Source organism: Xiphophorus maculatus, chromosome 9, assembly GCF_002775205.1.
Source record: "Xiphophorus maculatus strain JP 163 A chromosome 9, X_maculatus-5.0-male, whole genome shotgun sequence".
Lineage (NCBI taxonomy): Eukaryota > Metazoa > Chordata > Actinopteri > Cyprinodontiformes > Poeciliidae > Xiphophorus > Xiphophorus maculatus.
The window spans coordinates 31404840-31426022 of NC_036451.1; the positions used below are offsets into that span (position 1 = coordinate 31404840).

The window sequence follows — 21183 nt, forward strand, 5'->3', positions numbered from 1 at the left end:
AATCTGTGTGGACTTTATTTTGAAAGAGTGGTGTTTCAGAAAGATTTCCGTCGGATTGTCTGATGCCCAGCAGAACCAGACGGAGCGCCGGGTACCTGGCCAGGTGAGTAGAACCAGAACCGCTCCAGTATTGTCTGATGGGGTCCAGAGCGGTTCTGGTTCTGGTCTGTGACGGGTTCTGGTCGGGTCTCTGAGACCTGGAGCAGAACTGGTTCTGATCTGTTCAGAATGTTTCTCTCTTTCAGTCAATAATCAATAATCAGTTCATTATGGTTTGGGCTTTCTGCAGCAGGTTCTTCAGCTTCTGGTCGGTTCTGGTCCAAACCCAGTTAAACGGGCAGCCAATCAGAGCATGACAAACTGCTTCAGTTACTTTTATATTTTATAATTATTTGAAAACCTCCAGCTCTAAAGAATTATTAGATTCATTCTTTCTTTGTCTCTTTAAGGCCCCCTAGTGGCTCCCAGCGGACCAGCAGGGGGCCGCGGACCACACTTTGAAAACCACCGGTAACCTCTGACCTCCAGATCCTGGTTCTGGTTCTCTGAACTTTGACCCCACAGTCAGAGATGTTCCTTCAGGAAGGTGAACAGAACCTGGTGGAGGTTCTGGATCAGGATAATCTCCGGTTCTGGGTCCAGTCGTAACCGCTCCGTCATAGTGGAACCCTGAAGCTCCGCCCCGTACCCCCACCCCCTTCCGGTGGGCGGGGCCTGATTTGTCTGAGCTGGTTCCGCTGCAGCGGTGAGTCAACCTTTATCTCTCCTCTTCCTCTTCTTTTTCTTCGCTTTTTAAATAATTTTATTTTTTACTTATTTCGCTTTAAATGCGCCAGTGCGTCTATATGTGCATGCGCTGTGACGTCATTGTGCGGCACCGGACTTTGCTCTGCAGCAGAACCGACCCCGGTCCGGTTCGAGGCGGGTCGGAACCGACCGTCACTCCGGGCCAGGATCTACTTTTCGTGCAAAATGATCCAATCATGGATCAATGAGCTGCAGCTGGTATCAGTTATTGATCAGTTTACTGATATTAATGTGACGCATCAAGGTGGACGCCCGCAGGCAGCACGACTTCCGGTGAGGTTTTCAAAACAGAAGCGAAAGGGGTGGAGCCTCAGGGTCAGAGGTCAGCGCTGCCTGCTGGTGTTCCACAGGCCCAGCGGCTCTCTGAGGTCATCTCACCTGGAGGTCAAAGTTCGTGGTGAGGTAAGCTGCAGGAACATCAGCAGAGGTTCTGATCTGACTTCCTGCAGCCTCAGACGGTCCGATGAGGTTCTGGAGTCCAGCAGAACCTCTCTGGTGATGTTCTGACTCTTGTTTTGAAAGGGTCTTCCTGTTTCCTTGTGGGTGGGGTGGAGCTTCCGGTCAGAACCAGAGCAGGCCAATTTGACCCACCCGCTGTGGTTCTGGTTCTGAACATCCACATAGAGAAGCTGTTAGTTTCTCTTGATCCACACAATCAGAACCGGGTCGGTTCTGATTACTGTGAGGACTCAGAACCTGAACCAGAATTTTGGGTTTACCATCAGAACCAAGTGTGACCCGACTCTTTCTGTGTTTCAGCGCCATGGAGGCTCATCAGAACCGTCTGCAGCAGCTTGCGGTGAGTTCTGAACAGAACCGACCCAAAAGAACCAGAACCTGTCCTCACTGCGAACCGGTCTTCCCATCAATTAAACTGATTGATTGATAAAACAAACAGACTTCGATCAGAACTGATACCAGCAGACAGAACGGGTCGGGTTCCTGCAGAGACAGAACCCGACCCGTTCTGTGTGGGTTCAGACCGGGTCGGAGGTCAGGCTCCTGGAAGGTTCTATAGAACCAGACCGGGTTTAGCCAGGCTCTCAGGAGAAACAGACGGGTTCTCTGCCTCCAGCGGCTGGGTCCGATCGATGCTGGTATTGATCCGGTATGGATCGAGTCCAGGAAAATTCTGCATTCAAACCGGGCCAGCTTTATTCAGAACCACTCAGAGACAAACACACTGGCAGTCTGCCAGCAGGAAACACCTCCTCAACCCTTTCAAAATAACAGCATCAGACACACACAACCTCTGACATCAGGGCACTGACGAGTCGTGAGAGGTTCTGGTTCTGGTTCTGGTTCACTGAGGCCAAACTGACTCAGTTTCCCATCATACCTCAGGAAAAGAGGAAGTGGCAGACGGAGATGGAGAACAAGCGGCGCCAGCTGGAGGATGAACGCAGAGCTCTGCAGCACCTGAAGGTTGGTTCTACTGGTAACCATGGCAACTCACCAGATGTCTGCAGGCTTTGATTGGCCAAGATCAAAGGTCAAATTGATTTTAAGTTTTAAAAAAAAAAGTCCATTTGAATGCTGCGAGTCTTAACCCTTCTTTCAAACGTCAGAGTGTGGCTGAGGGGGCGTGGCCTAAATGGGGCTGTGTTTATTCTGTTGATGCCAAAACAAACATGGCTGCCAAGTCAGTCCGGGTAGGAGTACCAACAGACGGTACCAACATAGAGCCATGTTGTCACCTGAAGGTGTCGCTGTGTCTGTTTCTTCAGTCGAAAGTTCTGAGGGAGCGCTGGCTGCTGGAAGGACCCGCTGGTCCGGACCAGAACCAGAACCGGGACCCGGACCAGGTCCGGAGTCAGCTGGAGGAGGACGAGGCCAGAAGCAGAACCTTGGAAGAGTCCATCAGGAGGTCTGATCTGGTTTCACAGCGGCTTTACTAGTCCTTCATTGTACTACGTTAATTTGTGAGTTTATTGATTGGTTTGTTCATTTTCGTTAATTTCTGTTTTTTTTCTGTTTATTTTTCTTTATTTCTGTTTATTTTTGCTTTTTGTCTGCAGGTTGGAGCAGGAAGTCTCCAGTCTGGAAACTGGACCTGTCTCTCAGACCATAACACACTCTGTTGTGAGTAAATACGCTCACTCAATCTCACTGGGATTGTTTTATTTTGAAATGTCTCAGCTGTTTCTAGTGTGATTGTGGAGGTTTACGTCCTGTCTCTGTGCCTCCAGGTGATGTCAACACCTGATCCAGGTAACTACTTATTCTCTGCTTCTTATTGTGTTGCTTCTACATTTAACTCATGTCTCTGATCAGCTGTTGAGGTCAAAGGTCACAGCAGAATGGAGCTGGGCGGAGCTAAGCCGTCAGGTCAGGTGATCCAAGGTGGGAGCAGTTACACCAATCAGGATACAATAATCAGATTGCAGTAAAGAGTGATGACATCACATTCTGTCTCTGTCTTCCTCATTTGTCCCATGAGACCCTGCAGAGGTCAAAGTTCACAAAAGTCTTAAAGTCAGTAAATCAAGAGAAGCCCGGGGTGAGATGAAGAAAGGTGAGTCAGATGTCCAGCATGTAATCCAGGTAAACTACACCTGAACAGGCCAGTAGGTGATCTACAGCCTCATAACATGTTAACTACAAGTTTATTACATGTCAATTACACATTTATAACATGTTAACTACCGGTTAAGATGTTACAGGTTTTACAATGGCAACGCAACAGGTGACCTCATATTAGCATGGCTTTTCAGGTTTAAAATGTGCTCACTACAGCTCTACAGTGTGTTAACTACATGTTTATAACATGGTGACAGGTTTACAATGTGTTAAAGGCATTATAACATGATAATTACAGGGTTATTACTAGTGTTGTGCTATGAAAATAAATAGTTGTATTATAACATATTACCTACAGCTTTATGGGCCTGCTAACCAGTTTGTAGCCACAGTCACCATTAGCTTTCTGTCAATGTGTTGTAATTCAATTCCAGTTTAGAAATACTTACCAGGTGATCCAGACTGCTGGTTGAGCAGGTCAGAGGTCAGGCTGGTGCTGACATCATGAGTTCCTGGTTAGCATCTGTGTCTAACAGCTCTTTATTTCTGTGCCTGGTTTACACTGTTTACCATGTGCATCCTCTCTGACTACTTCCTGTCCTCCACTTCCTGTCCTCCAGCCATGTACTCAGTGGAGATTAAAGTGGAGCGAGACAGAGTGACGGGGGAAACCAGAGTTCTTTCCACTAACACCAAACTTCCTGTTGACCTCTCCGATCAAGGGGTCAAAGTTTATGAAGATGAACAGAAAGGTGAGATTTAACAGAAAGCTGAGCGCGCTTTAGGAGAAGAGACAAGGAGCCTGATGAAGAGGAGGAGGAGGAAGATGGCTTCAGATTTAACATGAAAACTTCTGGTTGCTATGACTCTGTGTCCTTCTCCTAAAGTTACTGCTGGCATCAGGATGATGCAAGAGAAGCAACAATCTGTTCTGCAGCTGAGGGCAGGGCTGCAGTGGTGCACGGTGTGATGTCATCCAGTGCTGCGTTGCTATTGGTCCTTCAGCAGCAGGTGTGTCTAGTGTCCCTCTAACGTCTCGTCCCTGTCCTCATCCCCGTCCCCAGTGGTCCATGAGATGAACGGGGACGACGCTCACCTGCTCAGCTCCGTTGAGGTGGAGGAGCTCATCCACAAAGCTGACGAGGCCTCGGTGATGTCACATCCCATCACCACGGCAGCCTCCCTGCCAACAGGAGAAGTCCTGAGGGAGTCGGACCTTCCGCCAGAACCAGAACCAGGGTCCACACGGACCCCCAGTCACGCCCCGGCCGTCGCCGCAGAGATCACAGGGCTGGAGGCGGCGGCCGGCGAGGAGCTGGACGTGGCGGAGGCCAGCGCTGAGAACCCGGTTACCATGGTGTTCATGGGATACCAGGATGTGGAGGACGAGGACGAGACCAGGAAGGTTCTGGGGCTGCAGGGCACGGTGAAGGCGGAGCTGGTGCTCATCGATGATGGAGATGGAAAGGTAGATCCACCTGCCTGTGCTGCCCCGCCTTCTGCTGCCCCGCCCACGCCGACCAAAGCTCCAGAAACGGTGAGGGCGAGCAACGGGGAGGCGGCGGCGGAGGGAAGGGCGGCAGCAGGGAAGAAGAAGCAGCCGTGTAAATGCTGCAGCATCATGTGATCATCATGTGACTGAGACTGAACTAACTCCGCCCACTCCACCTTTCCCTTTAGCAACATGACATCACTTCCTGTTTTCTGCTGTCACTTCAACAAGTACTGAGAACACTTAAGTACATTAGCATTAGCATGTTAGTATTCCACTCTCCAGGTGTGTTCGCCTGTATGCCTGTCTGTTTTCTAAAAGAGGAAATAAAATGAAGTTACCGTGAAGCTGTGTGTGTGTGTGTGTGTGTGTGTGTGTGTGTGCGTGTGTGTGTGTGTGTGTGTGTATTGTTGACTGGTGATGCTGGCGTTCCAGCTACTCCCAGCCTTGGTGGCTCTCAGATTGTTTCTCAGTTTCTGGGTTTCTTCTCTCTGACGGCCCGGCTGGGTGTTCTGGCCGGGCCCTGATTCCGGACCTCACAGCAGAAGCAGAAACAGAACCTGGTACTGAATTGCCTCAGTTAGCGGACCCAGACTGTGACTCCATCAGAACCCGTGGCTCTATGCAGACCGGCCGGCAGCACCATCAGCTCTTCCTGTTTCTCTTCTTCTACAGAACCTGTAGGTGGGCACCACGCCTGGGACCTGCTGTCACCATGGTAACCACCAGGCAGAGGCCACCCAGGAGGTCATCTGTCAGGATGAAGGTCTCCCTGCTGCGTCCTCTTCACCTTCTTCTTCTCTTCCTGCTCTCGGTGAAAGCCATTGGTTGTTTTCTCTGACCTCTGACCTCTGCTGTCTTTTCTGGATTCTCTCTTATCCTCTGAACTGTAAGTCATGGATCTTGTCAGTTGCTTTCTGAATGTAATGGGTCCAGTTCATTCTGATCAGACTGGTCAAAGAAGAGCCATGGTTCCCCTGATGGGACCCATTGTGGCCTGTGCAGCTGATAACAGCTTGGATTCCTGGGGAAGCAAGTCCACCTTCCTGCAACAAACAGGAAGGGGTGGGGCCAGACCACATGGCAGACCAGTATCATATTTGGAAATGGAACCATTGCACTCCAGAAGTGAAGGGGGCGCTATTTCCTATATTATCCATGGTCTCCGTTTTTATTTTCTTTTGAAATCTGTGATATATCTTCATCTTTAAGAAGGATTTTCACTCTCAGCATAAATTTGAACTTCTCTCTTTTAATTACTTCAGCGCAGCTCACAGTTTTTAAATTCTGTGTACTTCTAAATCTGCTCCTGACAGTTGCATCTTTCTGGGTCTACTACTGCCTCTAGTGGCATGGGGGTGGTAACACAACTGATATATTTACATCACTAAGTCAGAATACAACAAAGTCTTTATTTATTATTAATTCTGGCATTACTGGCACCATAGAAGATACATTCTGTAATAAAACAACATAATGTTTTCATTTTCTTAAGGATGTAGAGCTAATTAAGTGACCTAAACCTACACTCACTGGCCACTTTATTAGGTACACCGGTCCAACTTCTCATTAATGCAAATGTGGAATCACATGGTAGCATCTCAATGCAATTACGCATGTAGACATGGCCAACACGATCTGCTGCAGTTCAAACCGACCATCACTCAAGTAACCACTTGTTACAATCGAGGTCTGCAGAAGAGCATCTCTGAACGCACAACACGTTGAGCCTTGAGGCGGATGAGCTACAGCAGCAGATGACCACACCGTCTGTCAGCTAAGAACAGGAAACTGAGGCTACAATTCACACAAATGTAACCAAAACTGGACAATAGAGAATTTGAAAAACGTTGCCTGGTCTGATGAGTCTGGATTTCTCCTGCAATATTCGGAGGGTCAGGTCACAATTTGGTGTCAACAACATGAAAGCGTGGATCCATCCTGCCTGGTATCAATGGTTCAGGCTGCTGCTGGCAGCGCAATAGGATATTTTTCTATTCTAAATCTCACCTGTCACAAGTCCAGCTGCTGCCACCTGCAGGCAGCTGTGTGTGTTACAGTTCGGATTCTGACTTCATAGTTTCTGATGATAAAAATCTGAGGAATCATGATGATAAAATCCTTAAGACCCATCAGGGTCAGAATCGGAACATCTGGACCCGCTGAGGATTCAGTTGAGTGTGTTGAAGGCTTGGTTTAGTGTGGTACATCCCAGTTGCTTTGGTTGACTGAGGTCATAGTTCACATGGCCCACACATTCTGCTGAAACAGGTCAGCAGGAAGTCCAGGTCGCATTGCCAGCTGGTTCAGTAAACATGGCGGTCCTGACAGGAAGTGAAGTCAGAACCAAGTCCCGACATGGATAAAAATACAAACCTGTGTGTGTTTGTGTGTTGACATACGGGCAAGGTGGGGGAGGGGTAACGCGGGGTTTGGGGGGGGCAAATATTGTGTCTGTGTTTCTGTCGATCAGCAGAATTCCTGTCTAATTCCCCTACTCAGCAACACACACACACAGACACACACACTCTCCCGGTCGCTCTGATTCGTCTGGTGGGTCTTTGGTGAGTCCTGCTTGTCTTTCCGTGTTCTTACTTGTGTGACATCATGATGATGACAGCTACCTGTGTTGCTAATCGATGATGTTATTGAGAGTAGAATTTTAGCCCCGCCCCTACAGCTGCGGTTCCTTTGCTGTTTATTTTCTGCCTCAGCCAATCAGAGCTGACGGTTTAAATTTTATTGGTACTCCATCTGTCCGACTGCTGGGTTTGGTTCTGGTTCCGACAGTAAAGAAACCAAAACCTTCATGAAGAGCAGACCAAACATAAACCAGAACCGGGAGAACCATCGGAACCTGTCGTTAAGTCCTTCAGCTTCAGAACCAGAACTGAACTCTGTTTTAAACTCTGCGCAGCTTTCACACTCAAAAACAAAAACAGAAAAGTGTGGCGCAAAAAACCCCTCAGGGCCTCATAAAGTGTGTGTATACACACAAAATACACTGCCTGGCCAAAAAAAAGTCGCCACCTGGATTTAACTAAGCAAATAGGTACAAGCCTCCTATTGGATAAGTTCTGCATAGGCGATTATCTTTCAGCTGGCAACAAGTTATTTAACCCCAGCTGATGCAATGAGTAACTCCTCATTTCTTAAACAACCATGGCAAAAGACACATCCTGTGGTCGTGGAAAAGACGTTAGTCTGTTTAAGAAGGGTCAAATCATTGGCATGCATCAAGCAGAGAAAACATCTAAGGAGATTGCAGAAACTACTAGAACTGGGTTAAGAACTGTCCAACGCATCATTAAAAACTGGAAGGATGGTGGGGAACCATCGTCTTCCAGGAAGAAATGTGGTCGGAAAAAAATCCTGAATGATGGTGATCGGCGATTACTTAAACGTTTGGTCAAATCAAATCGAAGAAAAACAACAGCAGAACTCAGGAGTATGTTTAATTGTGAACGCAAAAGCATTTCCACACGCACAATGCGAAGGGAACTCAAGGGGTTGGGATTGAACAGCTGTGTAGCCGTAAGAAAACCTCTAATCAGTAAGGCTACCCAGAAAAAAAGGCTTCAGTTTGCTAGGGAGCATAAAGATTGGACTCTGGAGGAATGGAAGAGGGTCATGTGGTCTGATGAGTCCAGATTTACCCTGTTTCAGAGTGATGGGCGCATCAGGGTAAGAAGAGAGGCAGGTGAAGTGATGCACCCATCATGCCTAGTGCCTACTGTACAAGCCTGTGGGGGCAGTGCTATGATCTGGGGTTGCTGCAGTTGGTCAGGTCAAGGTTCAGCAACATTGTGGCCCAAAGAATGAGGTCAGCTGACTACCTGAATATACTGAATGACCAGGTTATTCCATCAATGGATTTTGTCTTCCCAAATGGAACGGGCATATTCCAAGATGACAATGCCAGGATTCATGGGGCTCACATTGTGAAAGAGTGGTTCAGGGAGCATGAGACATCTTTTTCACACATGGATTGGCCACCACAGAGTCCAGACCTTAACCCCATTGAGAATCTTTGGGATGTGCTGGAGAAGGCTTTGCGCAGTGGTCAGAGTCTCCCATCATCAATACAAGATCTTGGTGAAAGATTAATGCAACACTGGATGGAAATAAATCTTGTGACACTGCAGAAGCTTATTGAAACAATGCCACAGCGAATGCGGGCTGGAATCAAAGCTAAAGGCGGTCCAACAAAATATTAGAGAGTCTGACCAGTTTTTGGTGGCGACTTCTTTTTTGGCCAGGCAGTGTATGCGCCATATTTTACACAAAGGCAACATGTATAAAATGAACGTGGTGTGAAAGTTTGCATAAAAATATGCAAACTTTTTACCTGCAGTGAAAATGTGCAGCAGCCACTTTTAATACGGACAATAACAAACTAGAAGGCATCAAAACTCACCTAAATACACTGAAACCTGAATTGATTCAGTTATTTAGTCCAAGAAGCATCAAACTCGATGGTTATCATGAATCTTTTATTATTTAAACATAAATGATGAAACTGAACCAATTTATCCTCAGACAATAACCTAACACGCACACACACACAGAATAAAGAAAATAGAAATAAAGGATGTGAAAACCTCAATGTAAATAATCATGTTGCTCAGTTTGTGTTTCATAAAGATGAAACTCATCGTCTGAATGCATCTATTTATTCTCACTAGAGAGAAACCAGGGCTGATCAAACAGTTTGATTATTGAAGGTGATCAGGTGTGGAGACAATCCCAGGTATATCAGTAGCTGCATCAAGGTGAGCCGCTACCTGAGGAGCTTTGGCTCTGATGGAGAACATGGAGCCATTGATCAGAGATCAGATTGATCTGCTGGTTTCTGAGCGTTTAGATTCATCCAGACTGATCATCCTGGAGCTCTGAGCAGAACTTAAAGCAGGAGCCGAGTGGTACCGGTACTGGTACATGTGCAACTTACCAGTGTTGTATAGTAACGAAGTAAAAATACTTCACTACTTTACTTAAGTATATTTTGGAGTACTTCATACTTTCCTCGAGTATTAAAATTTTTGATAACTTTCACTTTTACTTCACTATATTTCCGAACTTAATTGCGTACTTTTACTCCGATACATTTTCAATGTGTGGTTTAGTTACTCGTTACAAAAAAGCGAGAGAGAGAAACGCAAGTGTTTTGATCCCACCTACTGATTAGCAAGTAGCAAGTAGGCTACCGAACAAACTCCGTAGCCTACTTGCCTGGGCTTGTTCATCACCACCAATAAACATGCAGTTTATGTTATTCCTGCCAGAAGATGTGGAAATTCTATCTTACAAAAACTCCCCGTCCAACTTGAAGAAACACATCGAGGTAACGTCTTATGAAATGGTTATAATCCTCCTGTTTCAGTAACTATAGCTTGGTCACTAGACACTACTGTATTGTGAAACGTTGACCATAAATGAACTTTGTTTGGCATTGTTTCAGTTCCATACGTGGTGTATTTAGCTTAGGCCTAATGTTGACTGTAGCAGGCTACCTAGACTCCTCTGTTCAAGGGGGACAGAAGCCATAGCGATAGCAATTTAGACTGAATTTAACGAATATAGGAAAGGCATGCAAGTTCAAAACCAGGTTTACAAAAAAGGTCTCCCTCTTCAGATGCCAATAAGCTGCATTTCCCTCCCAATTCTTTTTTTCTTTTGCATAATGACCAGTTGTGTGCACCACCTACTGACTGTAGCATTGACTGATTCACTGATTTGTGAAGTAGAGTAATCGTAACAGATCTTTTTCTTCATGTTGGCCGCATTTTCTGTACTATTTATTTTTCTCATTTTCAGCACTGACCTTACTTGAAGGGAAAACTTAAGGCTTACAAAAACTTTGTATTTTCTGTCCTGGAGGGTTTACTAAGAAGCTGGTTCAGTTGTAAAGCAGGTTAAGTTAACATTGTGCTATAGGTAAAGCACCTAATTTTCTTAACTAAATGATGCCTGCAGGTTTATCTATTAGCAGGTTTCATTTTGCCTGCACTTGGTTGTGTACATTATTTTAAGTGTAATTGACAAGTTTACCAAAATATAAAAAATGTCATTCAAACTGCATTTGCTTTGTTTTACTTTTTACTTGTACTTTTCATTACATTACTTGAGTACATCCATTTTTACAGTAATTTCCATACTTAAGTACAAGAAGTTTCAGATACTTTAAGACTTTAACTCAAGTAACATTTCAGTCAGTGACTTGGACTTTTACCAAAGTCATATTTTGGAGAGGTACTTGTACTTTTACTTGACTCTGAGATTTCAGTACTTTATACAACACTGCAACTTACTGTATATACATAATACCTCTATTTAATAAATGTCCACATTCCACTCTGTTGACTCTTTCTGTCTTTAACCAGCACCAGCAAGAACAGGCCAGGTCCAGTTGGAGCAGCAGAATGTTCCAGTACACTCCGCCGTGGAAGGTTCTGGTTTTCAGTCTGGACTCGGAGAACAAGGTGAGGCTGCCAACAACCTGATGCAGTACTGCTGCTGGTCCAGCAGGGGGCAGCAGAGCTGCAGTACTGCTGCTGGTCCAGCAGGGGGCAGGGTTCCCCTGGTTCTCTGGGCCTCCAGGCTCACTGCTGTGGAGAATTATCCGTCCTCCATGCGAAGTTCTTGATGTATGAGGTTGAAAAGGAGTCAGTGAGTGGAATTCATAATTTCCATTTATTAATACCAAAATACAGCTGGTCCATTTCTCATACTACCTTTAGGAGTTAGCAGGACAAAATGGCATCAAACAAAAGTTTTCCATTCATTTTGATAGCCTCTATCAAAGCTATATCCTAAAAAGAGCATTCCCTTGTGTGTCATATTCTTTAACCCTAGCTTTGAGGGCGTTTCCTAACATGTCATTTCCTTTAGCTTTAGCTTTACAACTAGCTAAAAGAGATGGAAGGAAAAACACCAAATTATTTACTCTCAACACTGCCCTGCATGTTTTAGCTGTTTCCCTGCTTCATTACGCCTGATTCAGCTGAAAACAAACACCTGTCAACTAAAATCACCTGGCTGCAGTCAGGAGGACCAGGGCTGGGAAACCCTGCTCTCAGAACCCAGAAAGCCCGACTGTCTCCATGGTGATAATCCAGAGTCCACCTGCTGAGGGAGAGCAGGTGGGCGGGGCCTGTGCGTGGGCGGGGCCTGTGAGTGGGCGGGGCCTCACAGCGACCTTCGTCCCCTCAGGCAGCTGCTCTTCAGACCTGCGGCTGCTGCTGGACGCTGATCAAGGTAAGAGAGATTCTGTTGTTCAGGTGATTTGAGGCCAGAGGCTGACCAGATGTTTGGGTCCGTTAGGGGGCGGGGCTGTGGGTCAGCTCGGTCCAGAAACAACACACACACACACACACACACAAGAACACACACACACACACACACACACATACAGAGGAACACACGCAAAAATTCTCAAGACAGGAACACACACACTGGTTCTGGCCCGGCTCAGCGGGCGGTTGGCTATCGGCTGCCAGCTGCGGGAGCGGCGTCTTATCAGCCGGTCGCAGGCGGAGCTGCAGCTCTGAATGTTCTGGTGGTCCGGGTTCTCACTGTCTCATCAGATGGTTCTGATCCAGATTGATTGCTTCTGGACTGGTGTCCAGAACCAACTTTAATCCCAATTTATTCCAAAGAACCAACTCCTGTACAAAATAATGAAAAATCAAACCAGTTTAAACCAGTATAGAGGCAGTTTAAATGGAAACGGTCCAGAACCAGTTTAAAAGCAGCATGAAACCAGTGCAGATGGATCTAACCCAGTTTGAAACCAGAGTAAACAGAACCAGTCCAGAACCCTGTAGAATTCAGTATGAAACCAGTTTCAAACTGGATCAGTTGAACCAGTTTAGATGTCAGTGACCTGAGTCGGGTTCTGGTTTTAAACACACCTGTGCCGAGCCCAGTAAGGGCGGTTCTGTGGGTCAACCACCAACAGAACCAGCATGAGATCCAGTTTAAGACTGACTTACTGGGACTGTTGAACTGGAAACCAGTGTAGATCCGCACAGTTTAAAAGCTCCTGTAAGAACAGATGCCGTCAACACCCGGACCGGGTCCATCAGAACCGCCGGTATGAGCAGGTTTATCTCTGGACCTGATAAGAGGCGGGTTGTTGCATCAGGTGACCCGAGCCGCTCCTCTCTGGGGTTTTAAACTCATCTCTGATCAGTCAGACATTCCTTTGCTCTGTGACTTCAGTTTCATTTCTCCCAGCCCAGCTCAGACTCTATGGGGACTACAGATCCCACAATGCTTTGCAAACGCCCCCCAGGACTGCCTGGGTGTTGCTGATCAGTTTATTGCTCCTTGGCTTCAGTAATTGTCTTTGCTGTTGTTTCAGAGACTCTGCACCGAAGACTGTTTGCCTGCTTGGTCCCCACAAAATTCTCAGACATCCATAGACGGTTCTCCCCCCTGTGGCTCCACAACGCCCCCTACAGGCATGGACAGCTCCCCCAGGAGGTGGGTGCTGAAGCCTCTGTCCCCCCTGCTGCAGCCCTCAGACCTGAGAACCATTGTTGGGCCTGCTCCTGGCCTGGGGGACCGGGACTCTGGCTCCTGGGAGAACGATGGAACCTGGAACGGCCTAGTCGAAGTCCGGCATGTCACGGTTCAGGATGGGGACTCTAGTGGTGATGAGTGGCAGCCCAGCAGTCCTGGTAGCAGCTCTGGCTCTCAGAGCGGCTTCTACTCCTTTGTGGAGGATCCCAGGAGTCCGGAGGCGGAGCTGAACGAAGCTTGGATGGTGTCACCACAGCGCCAGGCTCAATTGGCCGTTCTGAAAAAAGAGAAAGGATTCAAACTACAGACCTACAGCAGCAACAAGAAGCCAGAGAGTCTGTTCTCAGAGAGCAATGGAGACTATCAGTACATGGTGGATCCCAACAATGGGATGAAAATCATAGATGAGGATGAGGAGAAGCAGCTTCGTAAGATGATCATCCACAGCCAGGCTGTTAGGAGGAGCCAACCAGAACCACAGAACCAAGAGGAGGTTCTGGATCCCATCCTGTCCACAGATAGACTGATAGAGGGGTTCAGTTTGAGCTTCAGTCCTGTTCTCTCCAGACCAGAACCTCCTCAAACCGCTGCGCCAGGAGCCGTGGTGAAGGAGCAGATCAACTTTGGTGCAGCCCGACAGAAGTTTCTACAGATAGAGCAAGACCAACTGACACAGATGCTCAGTCCTGTCCGGTCACCCAGAATCCTGTCGGACTTGACTCCAGAATTGGATTCTAATGCTTATGTGTCAAGGAAGGTGAAGGTCTATGGTGCCATGGAGGCAGGCGATAACATGACTCCATTTAGACCAGCAGGCGGAGATGAGATGGATCTTCAGAGGAGAGTGACAGTGCTCCGATCTGATGGCAGTCTGAGTAGAGAGAGTAGCATCTTTGAAGACTCTGGCCATGAGGAACTGTCAGTAGAAGTGGCTGGAGGCTACACCAGTGATGATGGCCTGCTTGATCACCACAGGAAATCCAAGGTGTTCCCTGAAACCCCCATTGAGAGGGAGATCCGATTAACTCAGGAACGTGAGGCAGAGCTACGGAAATCTCGAGGCCTGAAGCACAGCAGTGGTCAAGCGGAGATGGTCAGAATCGAAACCAGACGTTCACTGCTGTCCCTGACACCTGACAGAACCTTCGAAAAGAATCCACTGAGCTTCATCCTCCACAGAAAAAACCAAAGGGAGGAGAGCCCTCAGCAACCAGAGATCCAGGAACCAGATGGCAGAGCTAATCTTCCACAGCTGGGGTACAAGAGAGAAGAGCCTGACTCACACTCAGGAGACAAGCCTGAGTCCGATTCTGGAACAGATGAAGTGTTCCTCTCTCCATGCTGTCCTCACCGACATCCTGATGAGTCCTGGTTCTCCCAGACAAACTCAACCACCTCCTTATTCACACCAAGGGACTCTGAGGTCAGAAAACAAATGGGTTCCTCCCCTCCTGCTTCTCTCACACCAACAACCATGCATGAACTAGAGCTTCCTCAGAGCTGGAGGAAGAACCTGGAGTCCACAGGCCTGCAGTCCAGAGGGCAAGGAGCTCCTGACTTCATTGAGAAGGAGATTGAAGAAGCTCTAAAAAGAGAACAGGAGCTGAGAGAGCTGAGGAAGTCCATGAAGGAAACCAGCCGACCCATCTTCTCTCCTGCTCCTCTGGTGGAGCAGGCATCCAGAACGGCCATGAGGCAGTTCTACCCGCCACTTAAAACAGGTACCAGGTTCCTGTCCTAAGTTTAATGGCACCGGCTTTTTAGTATCAGTTTTAATGAGAGATAAAAAATATTTACATTGAGGCGTGATGTTGGATCTATTGTCACTGAGATGAATTTGAACCCCAGGTGGTTTTGGAAAAGGATGCTCATGTTCACTGCAGTTCCTGTCAAATTCTCTTTGGCCATTTTCACCAAACTGTTCCATCCTCATCCAGCTCGTCCCACACAACCGTGTAGAGGAAACGGGTCGGTGGGGTGACACAGCAGGCGGTATTGTTCACTCCGCCCCGCCCTGCACGTGCCTGGCCGTGAAGCCAGCTGATCTCGCTCGGATTACGGACAGAGGCGGGTTGACTGCAGCTCCCTTCGCCGGATCAGTATTCTGCTGTCAGTTAGTGGAGGAACATTACCTCGGTGTTCAGATAAAGGAACCCTCTGGGATCAAGATTCTCACTGCTGGTTTCTTTGGGCTGCTGCTAAGATCTGTCATTTCTAAAGAACCCTGAGCCATGTTTATGGGAAGCCTCAGCTTCATAGTTTTTCAAGGTTCTGATACTGGGTTGGTGTTTCCCAGGAGGTCCAGACTAGGCCAGAACCGGGCCTGCTCCAGGTCAAACCCGCTGCCGACACAATGAGTAACCTAATGAGGCCAGAGTCCAGCGGACTGAGTCAATTAGTAACAGTTTCTGACTCAGAGTCCAGTCTCTGTCAGAAGGCCTCCTCAGGAACACCACACCTCCTTCAAGGAGAACAGGGCTGTCCTTCCTGGGGTGGCCTGTGGGGGGCAGTGTCTCCAAGCAGTAGAGTGTTGGAGATCCATTCAGGTTAACTGTTGATGGACATGAAGCAGCTTCTAAAGAGGCGTTAGAACTCCTCTAGAACCAGAACATGGAGGTCCTATTTGCTTGTGGTTAATGTCTCAGGTATCCCTCAGGGTTGTGTGTTAGCATGCCTGTTAATATACACGTTGTGCTTCCTTCCTGTGTCTCAGAGAAACCCGCCAGTCTGTCTTCGTCCTCTCCTCATCTCAGCGTCCTGCTGCCCTCCGGCTCCCTCGTCACCGCTAAGCCCTGGACCTCCTCGGCGTCCCCAGCCTCTTCCTCCCCATTGGCGGTCCGGACGGTTCCTCGAGGTTTGACGGAGATGCTGCTGCAGGACTTTGAGGAACACCGAGCCAAGCTGAAGTTGGAAGAGAGCGCTGTGAGTCTCCTGCTTTTATTTTGGTAGTCTCAGCCTGAGAGGTGGGACTTCCTGTCTGAAGATGTTTGTGTCTTTCAGTACGCAGGAATCCAGCCAGTTGATGACATCAACAATGAGGTGAGCACTGGAGACCCTGAAATGGTGCAGCATGGAAACCAGTTACAAAAGTTACAGAACCAACCCCAGCTAGAACACAAGATAATCAACAGACTCAAAGTGTCCACAGAACCTCTGGAGAACCTGGCCCAATCCATTATAGAGCAGTACTTTTACCTTGAAGGGAATCTGTGAGCTTTATTCTGAAAAGCTATTTGAGAGTTTCTGTAGAACCCAGAATGTTTAGTCCTCAATTGATGTCTGTCTAAGAGGTTCTGACCCGATGGTTCTGGTTTACTGGGTCTATGGAGGCAGCCATGATGCAAAGAAGAAGTTGAGTCATTGGTTGCTATGGTGATTCCCGCCTTAACATCTCTTCAGCAACATTCTGAAGATTCCTGCAATAATTCCGTAGATCCGGGTCAAACAGAACCGTCAGTTGGTCCAGTTCTCCGGACCAACTGATCCTACAGCAGAGGGAGACGTGGAGATGAAACTGTGGTCAGAAAAGGAGTTTAAATCCAAAAGGTTTTGAACATCTCACCGGGTCTCAACCATCAGCACTCTAAGCTTTCTGTAACCCAGTTAGACTTTGAATGATGGTTCTGCTGGACCAGCGATCGCTGGCCCAGTTGGTTCTCAACTCGTAGGCTGAAGACATGACATGTGTTTAGCAAGTGGCTAGTTAGCATGTCTAGATTTCTGGATCAACTGTCAGATCTTCGGGAGTTTGAGTTATTTGGACCCTGTCACTAAAGACTTTTACTTTGAAAGACTTCACTGACTGGTTCCACATGCATCTATTCCATCACCATGATGTCCCCTCCGTGTCTTGTCTCAGGTGGTGGAGTCCACTCGAGTCGTTCGTCATAAGAACCAGAGAGCGCTGCTGTGGGAGGCTGGGCAGTTCGCCAACCAGGACAACCAGTGAGACCACCAGGACCAGATGCAGGACCAGATCCAGAACCAAGTGTGGACCAATCCTGAGCAGGGTCATGGGTCAGCAGCATCAACTGATGCACCCTTATAGACAGGATGTTCTCACCTGATCCAATCAGCTGCTGAGTAAACGTCCAGTGGAGACAATTAGTCGCTTTCAGTCTAACCTCAGAGAGCAAAGCAGGAGTTTGATTTTGACACTTTTAATTTGACAAAACTAAACAGGAAGTCAGTAACTGTTCATGATTGAAACTGATGCAGCAAAATAAATGAAACCCTAAAATCCGTTGATTGTTGGAGTTCTGCTGTTTGCCTGGATGGGTTCTGGACTTGAGAATGGACCCACTTTGCAGAGAGCAGAACTTCTTGCACGCTGAGGTCAGAGCCTGCTGTGACATCACTGACCCAACCCACAGGTGGTGGAGCCATGTTAAGAACCTCAGGTTTCTCCACCAGACCGGAAGCAACCATATTTGCAGGTGATCCCAAGTAACCTGTAGTCCTTCCCAACCAGCAGGGTGTGCTCTGATTGGCCGGTGGAGAAGCTGTTCACTGACAGGCATTCTGCTAATGCTCCCGCAGTAATGTTGAAAAAAACTGATTTTAATCTCTGAGTTTTTTCCTTCATTAAATAAAGAATAAGTACATCTGCAATACTGACTGGTGGTTTCCTTGTTTTTATATTGCAGAGTGTAACTATTAACAACATATCTGGTCAGTGATTCTTGAGAAGGGGAACAAATTGGGTTTAAATTTTCCCAATTTTAAAAAAAATGATTCCTCAAGCTTATGTACACAAATATGACAAATAATGTTTTAGAAATGTAAAGATGATAAGGTGCAGGCTCCCAGTTGCAATTTTTTTTTAAATTACTTTTTTAATGGACCTGACCCAAAACTTTGTCATCACCATCTGACCAAAACAAATTTAAAATGTTTTTTTAATGACTCTGTTAGTGATATTTTTACTCAGTTTTACAGACAAATGTTTCTCAAGAAACAAAAGAAATAAAACAAAAAACAACATAAAGTCCATCTGACGGAGTTAACACAGAACTGAAGGTTTTGACAAACTAGTGAGTAAAAAGAAAAACGTGATACATGTGAAGTAATGACATTTATGTAAAATGAATGAAAATGAACTAACTGCACATTTAAGTGAGATTTGTCAACATTATCACTGAAAGAGTCACAATGTCAGTTAAAAACTGATGGAGTCGACAAAATGCCAAACTACCTCAATACGATGTTATTCTGAAGGAGGCCATATTGTAGCTCATCAGGTCCATCAAATCTTTACAGTTTAAACATTTATTTCACAAAAAGTCATCAAAGTTTTGTAAATTGTCAGTTATGGTGTTGACACATCATGGTTGTGACAAACAACTTAGGAATAAAACAGAAGAAAAAAACTAAAGAATAACATAAGCTAACTAGCTTAGTCTAGCCCTGTTAGCAAAGGAAGAGAAAGGAAGACGTCATGGGGTCCTCAGAGGTTCTGATGCCCCCAATATCGCCTGATTTTTTTTTACATTCTTTTTATGTTTGGTGGTGTTGACAAAAACTTGGGACAAATTTCAATTGAGTTGGAAAATAAATAAAAATTATTTTTAATTCAATTTATTGATACTTTTATAATTATTTATTTGAATACTTATACTTAATTGTCATAATATATGATCTTAGTATTCTTTTAATTATTTTAAACTATTATAATGTATTGAGTTCTGCTCCAGGACAAGGGATTTTAAAGACACCATCCACTTACTACAAAGTTTAAAATAAAAAATATTCAGCAAACACCAGGAAAACATACATTGTTGTTGCTGATACGGACCAAATTCTAATTGCAAAAGAAATGAGCAACTTTTACCAAAACCTTTATTGCTCTTCTTTTTCAACCCCAGACTCCGACCTTCTGCTAGACCAAGTCAAAGACTTTGTCCCTCAAATCTCTGATGATTTCAAGGAAAACTGTGACAAAGATATTAATATGGAAGGGTTAGGGTTAGGGTTATATAATATGGAAGAACTAGACAGCGCCATCATGTGCTTGAAGCTGGATAAATCTCCTGGCTCTGATGGCCTTACTGCCAGTTTCTACAGAAACTTCTGGGATGTTCTCAGAGAATTTATATTCCAGGTTTTTAAAGAGATCTTGTGTGATAATTCACTTCCACACACCGTGAAACAGGAAGTCATCACCCTGAAACCCAAACAGGAAGAGACAACAAGGTTCTAGACAACCACCTTCTACACTGTGATTATAAACTACTGACGTATATCTATACAAATAGATTAAAGACTGGCCTTAAAGACGTTATTTCTGAAACACAGACAGGTTTTATGTCCAGAAGATCTATACATGATAACATCAGGCTGGTGCAGGATTTACTCCAGTACAGTGACCTGACTGAGGATAAAGGCTTCATCCTTTTCCTAGATTTCTACAAAGCCTTTGATATGTTGGAACATCATTTTCTTTTCAAAGTTTTACACATGTTTGGATTTGGACCAAACTTCTGCAGAATAATAAAAAGCTTTTATAACAAGTTCAGCTGCTCTGCCACACGGTGCGTCTCCACGGTTCTCCATTAATAGGGGAGTAAAACAGGGCTGCAATATTTCCCTGTTTCTCTTCATCTTAGCTGTTGAAATGATGAGTATTTTCATAAAAAACTCAAACAGACCCAAATTGAAAGTTTTAGATGACCAATTATAATCAGTCAACTAGCTGATGACACCACAGTTTTTTGAAGAGTCTAGACCAAACCCCTAAAGTACTTGAGTTAATTAATACTTTCTCCAAAGCATCAGGATTGACCTTTAACCTGCAGAAATGTGAACTGATGGCGATTCATGGCTCTGATCTGATGGAAGCTTATAGTATCCCATTAAATCCTCAGTTAAATATCTGGGAATTTTAATGACTAAAGATGCTAAACGCAGTGAAACTGTTAACATAGAGAATAAAATACAGAATTGCAAATCTCAGTTAAATAGAAGCTCCAAAGAGATCTGAGCCTGTTTGGGAGAACCTGTTGAACCAAACCTAACAAATACATTAAAGCTATAAATCAGCTGAACTTTAATTTCATCGGGAAAAATCGAGTCCACTACTTAAAGAAAGCAAATCTGGTTAAAGACGTTAAAGATGGAGGTTTACAAGCTGTTGACTTTGACTGTTTAAATGCGGTCTTAAAGGTAAACTGGTTGAAATCTTTTCTAATGAATAGAAATAGTTTCTGGTTTTGTCTTACCAAAGGTTTGTTTAAAAAAATTGGATGCATAGATTTTGTTCTTAGATGTGACTTTGGTGTCAACAGACTTCCTGTTAAGATATCTGCCTTTACAAGCAGGTTTTGTTGTGTTGGAAACTAATGTACACACACAACTTCACTCCTCACCAAACTCCATCTGGAACAACAGATCTGTGTTACACAGGAATCATCTCTGTGTTTGGATCACTGGATGGAAAAAGGTATTTGGTCCAGAAGACATTTTCTTAATGACAGTAGAGATTGGTTGTCTTATGATGAATTTTGCTAATTGTATAATTTGGACTGCTCAGATACTCAGTTTAACACAGTAATGACCTCTGACCCCTCTGCAGTCAAATATCTGGTTAAAATATAAACATTCAATCAGCTAATCTTCAGTTACTTCAACTGTTTGGATTTAACCTTTTGGATAAAAGTAATCCTAACAAACCGATGCGTCAGCATCTAACTAACTTTATATTTCCTGTCCGACCAAATAAAAACTCCATTTTAAATTTGTTTTCTGATTCAGAGGTTAATAAGTGGAGAACCGCTGACCTTAAATCTCCTCTAAGTCCTAAAGCTAAAGAAGTTCATTTTAAAATTCTCAATAACTTTTTT

The 21183-nt window shown here is 45.5% G+C and overlaps 2 protein-coding genes across 5 annotated transcripts; both read left to right on the forward strand.

The window, feature by feature from the left end:
- The first annotated feature begins 92 nt into the window (after window positions 1–92).
- palm (paralemmin) lies at window positions 93–6015 on the forward strand. Of its 4 annotated transcripts, none has more exons than XM_023339083.1 (10): window positions 93–745; window positions 1567–1606; window positions 2152–2232; window positions 2535–2674; window positions 2826–2889; window positions 2997–3018; window positions 3082–3150; window positions 3248–3322; window positions 3948–4079; window positions 4392–5708. In XM_023339083.1, the coding sequence occupies exons 2-10, from the start codon at window positions 1571–1573 to the stop codon at window positions 4952–4954; spliced, it is 1182 nt and encodes a 393-aa protein (XP_023194851.1). In that variant the 5' UTR covers window positions 93–745; window positions 1567–1570; the 3' UTR covers window positions 4955–5708. The 4 variants fall into 4 exon arrangements, with proteins under 4 accessions (XP_023194851.1, XP_023194849.1, XP_023194850.1 ...); XM_023339084.1 differs by lacking the exon at window positions 93–745 and adding an exon at window positions 1117–1209; XM_023339081.1 differs by lacking the exons at window positions 93–745; window positions 1567–1606 and adding an exon at window positions 752–1209 and having other exon boundaries at window positions 4392–6015.
- Window positions 6016–10127: 4112 nt separating this feature from the next.
- Window positions 10128–17962, forward strand: LOC102234222 (mitotic interactor and substrate of PLK1). The gene is made up of 6 exons (XM_023339080.1): window positions 10128–10163; window positions 11203–11301; window positions 13185–15066; window positions 16059–16267; window positions 16346–16384; window positions 17205–17962. The coding sequence occupies exons 2-6, from the start codon at window positions 11242–11244 to the stop codon at window positions 17292–17294; spliced, it is 2280 nt and encodes a 759-aa protein (XP_023194848.1). The 5' UTR covers window positions 10128–10163; window positions 11203–11241; the 3' UTR covers window positions 17295–17962.
- Window positions 17963–21183: the final 3221 nt, after the last annotated feature.